Consider the following 13635-nt stretch of genomic DNA (forward strand, 5'->3'; position numbering starts at 1 on the left):
ATGATGGCCGGCAACTTCATGAACTCGATTGGCAATGTAGTCCTTTCTTCTTTTTGTTTTCAGAGCCAAGCACCGCACGCCAGAAATCCGGCACGGTGCCGGAATACTTAAAGCCAGGGGTGTCAAACTAATTTTCCTCCCGGGCCACATAAGCGTTATGTCTGCCCTCGAAGGGCCAGTTTTAATTGTAAGACTGTATGATTGTAACAACTTCTGAACATATTGTTAAATAATTGTCTTTGCATTTGATTATTATTTATTCTATGTACAAATATTGTGCATGCCTTTACCTTAAAGTAAAATTCATGTAGCAGGGCTCCAGACTGATTTTTCCAATGGTACCAACTTTTTTCGTTGGTCGCACCAGCTAATGATTTGGGACTCCTTCTGAATCTGTATTTTGCACTGAGCCTATGATTCTGTTTCGTATTTTCCTACTGAGAAGAGCATATGTCCTTGAAGATAATATGGCTGGTGAGAACCGGTTCACACACTTGGAGATAGCGGAAACTCCTCTGTTCTATCAGATAGGATTGTTACTTAAGCTACACGCCGTACCAACAACATCCACACATGTTGCTTACCAAATATCAAGGACGTGGACAGAGCGCAGAAGAGGTAGGCCTGTCCACGCCATTAGTAACTGGCCAATTAAACTCGGGAGTGTACAAATCTTATCTATGTTTGGGGCAGGCCCAGCCCAAGAAGATATCTGGAACCTGGAACTGAAAAAACTCAGTTCAGCTGGACATGAGATTCCTCTCTGTCCCTCTGAATCCAGCGCTGCAAAACTTTACCTGTGACCTAAATAAATTCTACATCTGAGAACTGAAGACTTCTCCCGCTTGTTCTTGGGCTTCCAACTAAAGAATCGAGTCTTAACACGCTCCAAGCTCTAAAATGCAACACGGCTCAACTGCGCCCCCTTGAGTATTTCAACAGAGTCCCATCGTGGCTACATTTCACCTACAACTACGAAATTTGCCACCCACATGTAACAACTCATGTCACACAAAAACGTCCATTAGCATGTTCAATGATGACATCACCATCACAAATTTGTCTCTAGAATCTTCTTCTTTGAAATGAAATGCTTTTAATATTATTATTAGGGTCCGAGCACTAAAAGTGCTCCGATCTACCCCAAACTCGACATGCCGAATCAGAGTCCCGCCCAGAGGACATTTGCGCCACATCCCGACGTGCGTGAAGCCCGACAAGCGTATGGCGAGGACCCATCCATCGCCGCTTGCGGCTTTAATTGTTTTTGTAAATGTTGATCAATTACTGAATCAACATGCTTTACTGAACTTGCACAACATCCAGAGGGTGCAGTTAATTGTAAGGCTTTAAATCTGCACTAGTTTCAAAGACAAACAAATCATTACAAAGTTACAGTGTGTGATGTGTTGACCCAAATGGAATAAAGAGATACTACATGTTGTCTTGCGCTTATTTTTGCTCTTACATCAGAGGTGCAACATGGAAGTTGAGGAGCACCACTCAGACATCTCAGACATCCAGGGTGAATTCCAGCCTGCTCCTATGGGTGCAGGTGACATGGAGGCTGTGAAGGCTCTGATGTCCATGACTAAGCACTGGAAGACGAGGAACTTCAGGCTGCAACACTTCAGACCTTTAACTCCGTCCTCTGACTGCTCAGAGGACGACTCAGTGCCTGTTGGTTCTCCTTTGGTAAGTAGTTCATGTGTAGACTCACAACTTTTTAGCTTTTTTATCTCAAAGCCAAATCAAGGTTTTTGTATAACCTGGCCTTGATAATGGAATTATGCACAGTTTTATTTCTGGTGTTGTATTGCTTTGTTACTTGGATTTTATGATTAACTTGCATCAACTGTAGCCTTTTAATATAACATCAGTGGTTAAGTTATACTACTTGTCTGCATGTCGGCATAGAATTAATTTCAAGCTTTATTGGACAAATGAATAATAACTTGCGTTTCCTTTCAGTGCATGACACCACCGTACAGCCCACCACACTGTGAGGCTGCCTATCCACCATCAGCATTGAAACTACACCAACTTCCAGAAGAGACTCCACTGCACAAACCCACTGCTGTTTCTCAGCAGAAGTTTCAGTGCACCAGTGTAATCCGGCACACTGCAGAATGCCAGCACCGCTCCTGTTATGTTCATCGCGTCTCGAAGGAAAACAAACCTACTTGGGTTCAAAAAGAAGCTTCTAAAACAGATATAAACTCTGAAGATGGGCTGATTAGTAGAGGCTCTGATAAGAGTGTTGCAGCACAGAAAGCTTTCACTGAGACTTTGCCAAATGTGGTTGAATCCAGCCAGACCCAGATTAGTCTGTTAGGCCTGGAGGATAATTCCACATCTCAGTCTGTCCCTGCTGGTGATGCTCAGGTCTCTCCTGTGCCTGTCTCCTGCCAGATTGTTTCTATCTCTTCTCCTTCCCCCGCTGTTGTGCAACAGCCTGTCAAAACCTCTGAGAGTCAGCAGCAACACCTACCGCTGGCCCCGTCAGCAGTCACCACCGTGCATGTGCCACTACAACAGCAGCACAAACAAGAATATGCACCACCACAAACCCACACCGCTTCTCCTGCACAGGTCTTCTTTGTAGGGGGTCAGGTGTCGAAAGGTCCCCTAATGCTCCTTGTCCCTCAGCCATCTGTTCCTACTCTCTACGTTCAGCCGGCACTGGTGACCCCTGCTGGCACCAAGTTAGCAGCCATTGCCCCCGCGCCAGGTCGAGCCTCATCGTTACAAAGACACACCCCACGGCAGCCAGAAGTGTCCCGAGTACGCAGTCATGTCTGTCCCCATGACGACTGCAACAAAACCTACTTCAAGACCTCCCATCTCAAGGCCCACATGAGGACGCACACAGGTAAGCAATGAAGGATTTTTTAAAAAAAGACTTAAAAAGTGTGTGCATTTTAATGATAGTGTAATTTTCTCAATGCTTTGAAAGAAACCAAAAGTCAGCATCACACGCAAGAATGTGCCACAAATGTGATCTTGTTTTAGTATTGAACAGTTCTTATTGGATGATGTTTAGAAAATTTTTCAGTTTCCATTCTTTCTGTTGAAACAGGTGAGAAACCCTTCAAGTGCAAGTGGGAGGGATGTGAGAGGCAATTTGCCCGGTCAGATGAACTGTCACGCCACCGGCGAACCCACACAGGAGAGAAAAGGTTTGCCTGCCCCATGTGCCTGAGCCGCTTCATGCGCAGCGACCACCTGGCCAAGCATGCCCGACGGCACCTGGCAACGAGGAAGACACCCTGCTGGACTGCTTCCACAATACTCAGTGTCACTTCAGTAAAGTGTCTATGAAGCATCGTGGGAGCGACAAACCGTGAAATCAAGTGTGAGACTTTGTTTGGCTGGAACTGATTGCTCTGAGGATTGTGCCACTGATTTTTACATGTCACCAGTCTGCTGATAATAAGGCTGTTGTGCAACCTCACTGAACTGACAGCAGAATTAAGCTGCACGTAAAGTCTTTGTTGTCTCCAGATGATTTTAGATGAATATGAGAGAGGTAATGAAGCTGTTTACGTTCAACTTCTGATTACTGTATCACATTATACTAAGAAATGACACTGAATATGTCGATAGTCTTCTGTAACTTTCATGTTTTTATAGATCTATAAGATGTGTTTACATTTCAGTGATTTGACCAAAGAATGTTGGCTGTTGTTCTTTTGTGCCATATAAGAATGGATTTGCTAAGACATTTTTGCACAATGCTTTTTTTTTCTTGCAGGGAACATAGAATTATTAAACGTCAACAAGCATTTTGTATTATTTATTATTCTGATGTTTGTCCTGATCTTTTTTTAGTGTAGTATTTTATCCACTTTTTTTTTTTTTTTTACCAGCAATTACAAAGATTTAGAACACATCATTGTTCCATAATTCCCACATGGTTTTGACCCAGTGAGTGACTTAACTCCTTAAACCAAATCCCCTTTACTCCATGCTTACATGAAGAGGAGAATTGGATTAGGCTGTCAGGTTATGAAACTATCTGAGAGAGGGGTACTGATGTTAGTTATGTGTACAACAGCAGTAGGGCTTCACTGTCCAACATTTATGGTCTGTTTCTGATAATAAAACAAACACAGTGAATCACAGTCCCATCAATGAGGTGTTTATTACTGTTCATTTAGACAAGCACAGCTACAAGTTAATGACAGGCAAATGCCTGATAATTTATCATGCTTTAGACACAGATTGGGAAACAACTTCACAGATATGATACTTACTATGCAAGTATACTTGCACAGTCAGGAAATACTGTCATATTCTTTCAACACAGGAGATGCTGAAAAAATATTCTTTAAACAAATACAATATAAATATCAGTAGAAATAGAAAAAAGGTAACAGTTCTAGCATTATAAATTATGCTTTGTTCCTTTTTTTTTTTATTAATAAAAGGTCCCATTCCATGTCAGCTGATTCATTATCCATTCACACTTCCCATGTTCCATCTGCAGCACATGCTGTCAAACACACCTGCTTTGCTTTGCTATCTGCTGGCATAGTAGCTACCTGCCTTTCCTTAGCTCATCTTAGGGTCAAGCTACTCAGCACTTTGGAAAACATGCTCACACCAGTTTACTGGTGAACACTAAACATCTAGCTTTCAAACCACACCAGTGATAGACTGCGTTAATCATTTTTCCAAAAGTGGATGTCATGCTGACACTACACTGGATCACACGGGCTTCATTTACTGCTTCAAACAGAAGAGTAAATGCACCTTCATATGTGCAGCCATGTTAGGCTGCAGCTCCCGTTTTAAAACACTTAGGACAACAGATTTAAAATGTAACAACAGATTCAAGCTCTTGTCACACAAAATAAACTATACAACCAATTAAAATCATAAATACACAACTTGTAGCAAAGCTCCCTTTAAGATTTCAGAACTGTGATTCTGTTTAAAGACTCTGCTTCACTCAGGGATACATATCTTACTTTACAAGACTGGCAACAGCAAAGGAGATATAGATAATACATCTGTCAAATATAATCATTTAAAATCATTATATGTCTACTATGGGAGTGTAAACTGTAGTTCCATGGGGTGTCTTTTCTAGAGTCATCCATTTTGTTGCATACTAATTAACATCTACTTGGGTTTTGCAGGTCTAATCACATAAGCACTGTACATTGGGGATTTTGTGAGATGATTTTAGTCTGGTCCCAGCAATTTCAAGCACTACCTGCATAGTTGGATGAGTTCATCCCAGTGGAATGTGGTCCAAAGGAAGCTAGCAGCAGAAACCAGTCAGGGAAGTTAAAAGCATTCCTGGTCAGATGATTGCTAAGCTGGGACAGACAGCGCAGCCTCTGTTTGGCAGGAATTGAGAAAGTAAGGGACCAGTGAGAAGTTTTTCAGTGTAGCCTCATGGGTGACACCAGTGTCCTGCATCTCAAACCTAGTGGAAGAAAACAACAATTAGTCAAGAACAAAAAAAAAACTGCAATAAAAAAAAAACAATTCATGACTCAGATTCTTACCAGTCTCTCGAGGAGGTGACGTAGTAGACAGGGGGTGATGGTGAGTCAGTGGAGGTGCACAGTGGTTGACCCAGACTGTAGGCCCCAGCATGTGTGAACGTGAGCCAGTCTCCAATGTTGAGCTCAGGTAACAGACAGTGCTCCACTACCTGGTCCAGGTCATCTCCAGAAGGACCCCACAGGCTGCTGCTGAACACTGGAGCATCCAGGGATGTGTTCTGCAAACAAAGCATTAAAGATGAATCGTCATTCAGTGTAAATGTATTCCCTTGCTGGATAAGGTGTCTAAAAAAATACTTTTAATCAAAGCAAATGTGCGTATACATATTGAGAAGCATACAAAAAGAAAAGTTTTGCCAGTTTGACCCTCAAAAAACTCACCTTGTGAACAGATGGAGCGCTGATCAGTGTTTCAGTGAGTTTGCTGGCAAATGAACCATACACTCCCTCATTCATGTAGTACAGGAACTCTGGCTCCTCATTGGGAGATGGGTCATCTGTTAGAACCATAGAACCAGCAGGCAGGTTTTTATTTTGTTTCATTTTACAGTTTGTGATATACACATTTGTGCATTTGTTTTCAGAATATCTGTGCAGCTGACTGTCATATAGCCTTAGCTGTTTTGCAAATTCCTGGAATAATACTCCTCCTTTTTGGCCCTAAGTATGCTGTATAAAACTGCTGATAGTTACTTCTCGAAGGCAAATTGTCAGACAAAGTGATATTCTCGATGTTTTTTGTATGTAAATATGCCTCAATATCATTATTAAGTGAATATCACACCACTTACCATGTTCCTGGTCCTGGCGATCGCGTGCTACCACCTCCTTGGAGATGACGTTGACTGTCAGGGTGAAAGCGGAAGACACAAAGAAGCCGCCAGGTTCAGCAATGATGGAAACTCCAGTGGATGGAGGGAAGTATAGGTCTACCATAGACATGACAGCACTATTAACCTGAAAAACAGATGACAGTGTCCTTTAAAAAATTCCACTTAGGCATTGCTGAATTTGATCACATTCCTCTGAAAAGTGGTTTAAATAAGTACATATACAGTGACTACATTTTGCAGGTAAAATATATATACGACGGTACACTCTCAATATTGGATACAATGTTTTCGCTACCAGTACTTTTACAGATTACATAATACTGCATGGCCTCAATCAGAAACATGTCAAAACTAGATAGAAAGATACTGACCAGTTCCAGCTGGGTCTCAGAACCACTGAATCCTCCTCCAATGTCCAAGATTTTCATGTTGAAGCCAATTTCCTCCTGCAGCAGACCAAATATGTAAATATGTAACCAAGGCAAAATTATTACCAAAGCACTGACTGTTACTGGAGCTGTCCAAAACAAATGGTAGCTCCAGAACTGAGTGCAACTAGACAGGTGTCACCTAACAATGTTTAACATTACTTACTCCCATATCAAAGACACAACGGGCGTCAGAGATGGCATGAACATACACCTGGTCATCCTCACATGAGCTGGAAATGTGTGACCTGCGGGAAATAAGTGGCAACCGACACCTTAAGAGTAAGTTAAAAATTGTTCTGTGGCAGTAACGACCATACAACTTATTCAAGAGAAGAACAACCAGCACCATTTTTTCACAGTGCTTACCTGACCCCCACCACTTGCACACCCAGCTCCTTTGCACTCTCCAGCAGATGCCTGCAATCCTTAAGGGAACAGCCAAATGTCAGGCTCATCTCGTCATCCGGGTTAGATGCTTCTGTTGACACCTGCAGCAGTAGCCTGAATGAACACGCAGGAAATAAAGAACCTTGGTTACTGTTTTTCTGAGAATGAAAAAAATCCAAATGAGATTTATTACAAAGCTCAAGCATTTTTGCAGCCAAGGCTGAATTTTTTTTACATCTTCATTTCATATAAGCCTTTTGGTCATTGATGTAAAACAACTGACTGCTGCAATGAATGAATAGTGAGTAGTGACTGATAACAAGGCCAATTACTCAACAATTTTGAAACGGCAGCTTTCAAGTCACATGATCACTGGCACTAAAACTAGTACTTATCAGGGACCTACTTGGCGTTGGGGTGGCAGCGAGAAATCTTGCGTAGTTCTGCTTCATTATCACACACCAGGAGGTCAATGCCATTCTTAGCAGCGTATTTAATCTGGGAGACTTGTTTGCAAACACCACTGTAGATGATGTCTTCAGAGGGAATACCATGGTTCTGCAGCAGTTCAAGTTCAAACTGAAATACAAAGAGACAAAGGCTGAACTGTATTCTATTAATATACAACATATGAACAAGTGAACAGATATCATATTTATTCATCCAGCATGATGTGTTACACACCAATATTATATTGAATTAGAGTTTTATTTATATAGCACCAATTCACATGTCATCTCATAGCACTTTACATGGTAAGGTAAAGGCATATATTAAATAATATTTAAAATGCATGCTAATCACACGGCAGTGTCTTCACTATTCCAAAGATTCTGGACTAGGCTTAACAATGTTAAATCAAGTCAATGCACTACTGCTTGCTCTGGTAAAGACAGAGTTGGTACAAGGCTGGTAATGAGGGTGGTAAACTCCTTTAAAAACACACTAAGCAATTTTCAATTTTGTATGCAGGATTAAACAGTGCTCATAGCAATTTGTATTTACTTTTATTTTCTACGGAGAAACCCTGACTGACAACAGTGCCTAAAATGAAAAAGTACCTTATTTGTGCATATGAATCCAGTGCCAAGGGCACCAAGAACTTCAATCACAGCTGGACTGCTGTTGCATCTGACAGCATAGTACGGTCGAATTTGTGCCATGTGGGTTCGCCAGCGAACGTGCTGTCTCATTATGACTCCCAGGTCTGCTACAAAGAATGCATTCTTCTCAGACTGAGGAAGAAGGAAACACACACGTGGATGAGTCATCTAACACACTTAGACTATAGCCAAAGCCAACACCAATATCATTTCTACATTAGTTCACATTGCAAGCTGTCTGATGTCTTACCACAAGTAATAAACAATATATTACACTACAATTAGTGCTTTTGAGAAAATTCTAAAACAGAAAGAACTAAAGGTTTACTACTAAGTACACATTATTGGAGTTAAAGTCCATACCAGTGTTTGTTCATAAATGTGATTGTCAATCACATCACAGAGAGCTGTGCCTCCCTCCAGAAGGCCAACAGAATACTGTGGTTCATCAGCAATTCCTTTCATCCTCTCAACCGTTTTCTTCTAATCCGACAGGCATAAAGAATGTGGCTGGTCCAAAGTGGTCTCGCTCGCTCCCTCTCGAGCCCCTGGGGTCCTAGACTTATGCAACAAACTGTACAAGAAAAAGAAAAAAGTCAACATCACACAAAAAGTTCAAGTAGCAAAACAGTTCCATCATATTTGGATAATGCATATTCAATGTTGTTGTCCAGCTCTTTTCTAGTGTATTCCACAGATGGAGCTGAAACCTCTCTGATCAAATTCACAATCAAACAGCTCAGTTTCAGTGAGCATCCAATCAGAGCAGAGAACAGGTTCCACGTTACAGGGTAGCTTTGTGGAAGAGGCCTATTCATCTAAAAAGCCGCTGTGAAAACACAGAGACTGGGGCACAGGGTTCATTTACTTTACCATCAATTACTCCTAACAATCACCAATAATCCCTGAGGTGGTGACCCGTAAAGGTTCTTTTTGATGGAATTAACCAAGGTACAATACTGACGGTGTCTGTGTCACAAAATTTTGCACAATACGGCAGTGAGACACAGCAGTCTGGACCAGAACAGATGTGAAATGACTTTTGTTTTAGGAGGTTACATTATGCTTAAAAAAAACTGCTGCTGTATCGGGTGTGCCTATTTACCTTGACAAGGCAATAAAAAAAGCAAACAGACAGAAAAAGAGTGAATTAATAGTTTCTCTTCAGTTTGGTTTTACTTTGAAGGACATTGAATTATTGCAGTTATGATAAGTCTCTTACTGAACACCTGGTTAAAAAAATACAACGGGAGCTGGCTTAGCTCCATCATCTCTTTAAAACTCAACCAAGCTCTTATATAACTTAGAAAATGCCTAACTGCTCCACTCATTCAATCTCTTTCATGAGAGAAGTGATGGCATTAATGGATGATACAGGTACAGTTATTAATTAAACACAAAACACAGCAGCAACAAACTCACAGATAATGTATATTTTACATTTTAGCTGGATTCATGTCAACAAATAAAAATTCTCTTTTTAACTCTCATTGTCAAAGCAAAAGAAAAACTACTGTAGCTAAAAGCAGACCAGACCACAGTGCCCTGATATTTGATACAAGTGCTGAAAATAGATCTGAAACAGTGAATCCAAAAAAAACCCAAAAACAAACTCACAAAAAAAAACAAGACTGTGGTTTATCTGCTTAGTAATTTACTTATTTTTTCTGTCAACAGTTTTAGTGACAAAATTTGCTGTAGTGGATTCATAAACTACGACTCTTACCATATAAACAGACACACATATTGTAGACATACCAAAAATAATAATAACAATTATAAAAAAAAGAAAAACAGGGCCAGCATTTCTAATCTGAGAATCTCTCTAACCACACAGTCAAAGAGGGTGCATGCATTCTTCAATCCCCGGCTAATTTACTCACATGGATGAGTCCTGGGATGAACTCTTCCACTATCAGCTAGGATCCCAAGGTGGCTCGGCGTTGAAGTCAAATGGCTCTCGGTAAAGAGCTGCCCCTAGATCCTCTGGGTAGTTGTTGTACACCTGCACAGGGGCGGAAGAGGACAGGGCACAAAATAATCAATTATTGACAGACAAATAACTCTGACAAGGTGTGTAACTGTTTCCCCTACTGATGCATGCTTCAGTGCAACTTCATTTACATGTACACAGTGTTTCAAAATAAAATCTGTGGTCAAACAAACATTACTAAGCATCTCAGCAGGCAAAATGTGTAGTCTGTGTAGTGTAGAATGGAAGAAGGGCATGCCAGGTACATCCTGGTTTAGCGAAAAATATTTATGGCTTACATTGAATGTGATAACTTGATTTCTGTAGGTTTTTCAAAATGCTTGATATGTCATTGTGTGCTACTTTGTACTAACCAACTGAAGTGATGCGAAAATACTAGGCTAGCAGCTGTTAATGAATTGAAGTAAAGTGTATTGCTGTGTTTAGTTTCAACAGAAAACAGTATTTTGACGTTATTGCTCGGCATGATTAGCCATAAACTAATCTCACTGATACAAAATCCAAATCACATCCAATATAACTTAGCATCAATTTCGTAGTTTGTCTAAGTTAGCTAGCTTGTCATTGTAACAGGTCGCTTTGTAATCATTGGCATCGTTAGCATAAGATCTTAGCATTAGCTACATAGCAATATACAATGTGAATATTGTTTTTACAGAACAGATGCTTATTTTTTCGGTGGTAATACTACAGGCAGTTACGCTGTCTTTACTATATCATATACGGCGTTTGTGTAGTGTAAGCAAAATAACGCTACGCTGCCAAGATAATGTAGCCAACAACATGCTAACATTAACAGGATGCTAACAGCGCGGTTAGCTAACGTTACTTACGTCTGCTGAAAACCCAAAAGAGGGGACAGAACGCTTTTTCTTTTTAGGCGGAATTTTTAAAGAGTGGTGGGGTTACTAAAAGAGAAAAGGCAAACTGCCATGGACGTGGTGGACTCGATCAAGTCGTTGTTGTTCGAGGTTTTGACGATGCAGGCTAGTCCAGCTTATTTGCTACGACCTAACAGACGACATCAGCGGAGGTCGAGTGAGCGGAGACAAAAGCGTCAAGAAACAGGGAGAAATCCGGTTAATTATCAAGATAAAATCCACCATAACAACGATAATGCGACGGTTTTGAAAGATGCAAAGCACCGGCGTGAAAATAGAAAGACATCAACAGTAATATCTATGTAATACATTTTATTTCACCCCCAGATAATCTTCATTTATCTTTAGAGTCGCATAATAATTACATATGATTCAAATGTGTTTTCCGGTCTACAGCTCGTTAAGTGTGTGGAACTTGACTAATTTCACATCGACGTGAAGAGCTGTCAAGACCACTTTGACTACACGGTAGTGGAGGACAAATGGGAAGATGTGGAGCATTTATTGTCAAAACTATCAATTACAGTAGTTCACCCAAACCATAACCTACAACAGCGACAGCAGTAAAGATGGCTTTTTTTTTTCCTCCATACGATTTCTAGAATGATTGCAGAAATATTTAATGAAACAACATCACAACTGTGTTTACTAAAATCTATATGTATAATAAAAAGACATACAATAGCTATACAACCTGCACAATAGTAAAAAAAAAAAAAAAAAAATCAAAAAATTGTATATAATACAATTTCTAGAATTATTTCAGAAATATTTAATAAAACAACATCTAAATTTTGTTGATTATGTATAATAAAAATATCTACAGTATTTCTAATACTCTGTACTGTGTGGTAAATAGTTCAGCGTCACATTTCCCAAGAATTACCTGTGTTATGTCTTCATTGTATTTCCCATGGCTCACTAATGAGGACAAAATGCTGTCCGATAAAGTTGGCACAATTGTCCTTTTCTTCTGTCCCCGCAATCAGCAGTTGAAAAGCATCAGTCCCACGTTAAATGATCAGAAGAATGCATATATTTTGTCTTCGAGTTCAATCTCAAACTGAACTTTTCTGTCCCTTTGCCTTTGTTGTTTTGACTTTGAGAAGTTCTGCCTGCCTCTGAAAAAGCAGGGTCTGGGGCTGTGTTTTTTTTTTTTTCTTTTTTTTTCCAAGAAGATAAATTTGCATGTCTCCCTCCTCAACACTGGAGGCGGAGGGTGCCAAGGAAAGCTCAGCTACTGTAGCCAAACAGAAGGCGAGTGTTTTCTCTGAGGCTGTTTGGACTCCACATCAATTCTCACATCATCCTGGTATTAAGGATAGCCTGCCTAAGTAGAAAATGTCAGATATCATTCGAATTGTGTCCTTTCCCATAGTGTGCAGGGCATGCTTGCCGTTTATAAGGATATGAATTCGTTGCAGATGTGTTGAGAAATATTTTCAATATTTTAATGAAAATGTGTATTAAGTTTGCTTTTTCTGTTTGCATTTATTGTAATGATCCACTGTTATTTTCCTCCATTTTTGGCAATGTCTATTCTGTTTTCAGTGACAGGTACATAAAGCACAAACAGATAAAAAAAGACACATGTGAGTCAAATCAGACCATTAAGTTTCCTAGGATCCAGTAGACTGCACCCCAGTGCACTGTGAAGCCCTGTTCCTTCATGGAAATCCTGTGTTAACCAAATAAAAAGGCAATTTCCCTGAAATCTTTGCCACCCTTATTGACCTACGTCATATTTCGGACTATATAGCAGTTCATGATGGATTGTTTTTTCACATAACTATAAAATTCTTCAGAGTGTTAGATGAGCTTTGAGCACTCCTTGGAGAAAAATAAACAATAGCAGTGTTTGTTTCACCAATAAAACTCTTGCTTAGAGTCCATTGTAAAGGCTGCAGAGGCAACGTCTTTTCCGCGGACTGCAACACAAAAGCTGTTCCGTGTTTTGTGCCTGTTTTCTCCAACGGTAAACGAGACTATGTATATATAAGGCTAATCACACATAGCATCTAAAGTGGCTTCCAGTAAAACACAATGTTTGATTTCCATTGTTTGGATCATAATAGCCATCGCAACCACTGGGTATGCGACAGAGAGACATGTGCACCACCCACTGTGAGGGCAAATACTCCAGTGGCTGCATTGTGCAGCAGGAATTCTTATTTGCAAACAGATTACATCAACACACAAACTTAGACAGAGCCTAAAACAGCTCTCACTGATCAAGAATCTGCTGGCAAAAAGAAATAAACAACATCTTCCAACGATAAAAAGATAAACAATAAAAAAAAAACTTCCAACAAAACTGATTGTCTTCTATATATTTTTTCAAGCATAACATACTGTTTGTGCATGGACACATTTCATGAATAAAAAAGAGACTTTAGGTCTACAGTACAGACCGTCCATCTGTCCAAATTGAAGTCATAAGTCATTTATCCATTCTGTGGACATGAATAACTGGTAAATAAAGCAGTCT

At 40.2% G+C, this 13635-nt stretch overlaps 2 protein-coding genes across 2 annotated transcripts in view; one reads left to right on the forward strand and one right to left on the reverse strand.

Annotated features, from left to right (window-relative positions):
• The window catches only part of LOC103365007 (Krueppel-like factor 10), a 15002-nt gene extending 11200 nt beyond the window's left edge, over positions 1-3802 (forward strand). The window contains exons 2-4 of the mRNA XM_008292332.1: positions 1474-1695; positions 1972-2872; positions 3080-3802. Coding sequence (XP_008290554.1) covers positions 1483-1695; positions 1972-2872; positions 3080-3321 — 1356 coding nt within the window. The 5' untranslated portion in view covers positions 1474-1482 and the 3' untranslated portion in view covers positions 3322-3802. The remainder of the gene's footprint in view (positions 1-1473; positions 1696-1971; positions 2873-3079) is intronic.
• A 323-nt stretch (positions 3803-4125) lies between these two features.
• On the reverse strand, positions 4126-11308 carry LOC103364998 (antizyme inhibitor 1). The gene is made up of 12 exons (XM_008292321.1): positions 11100-11308; positions 10157-10278; positions 8637-8847; positions 8232-8405; positions 7577-7749; positions 7150-7284; positions 6947-7028; positions 6724-6798; positions 6311-6476; positions 5901-6016; positions 5520-5737; positions 4126-5437 (listed from the first exon to the last, which is right to left on the reverse strand). Exons 3-12 carry the CDS (start codon positions 8736-8738, stop codon positions 5323-5325), a joined length of 1356 nt encoding a protein of 451 aa, XP_008290543.1. The 5' UTR covers positions 8739-8847; positions 10157-10278; positions 11100-11308; the 3' UTR covers positions 4126-5322.
• Positions 11309-13635: the final 2327 nt, after the last annotated feature.

The sequence above is a fragment of the Stegastes partitus genome, unplaced genomic scaffold (genome assembly GCF_000690725.1).
Source record: "Stegastes partitus isolate 25-593 unplaced genomic scaffold, Stegastes_partitus-1.0.2 Scaffold18, whole genome shotgun sequence".
Taxonomy (NCBI): Eukaryota; Metazoa; Chordata; class Actinopteri; family Pomacentridae; genus Stegastes; species Stegastes partitus.

Bases quoted from the DNA above. Each gene is read 5' to 3' on its own strand.
- LOC103364998 (XM_008292321.1), bottom strand. From the start codon at position 8,738: ATGAAAGGAATTGCTGATGAACCACAGTATTCTGTTGGCCTTCTGGAG. The intron at 7,750-8,231 runs GTACTTTTTCAT...TTTGTATTTCAG, and splicing joins GATTCATATGCACAAATAAG to TTTGAACTTGAACTGCTGCA. The intron at 7,285-7,576 runs GTAGGTCCCTGA...GTGTTCATTCAG, and splicing joins CGCTGCCACCCCAACGCCAA to GCTACTGCTGCAGGTGTCAA.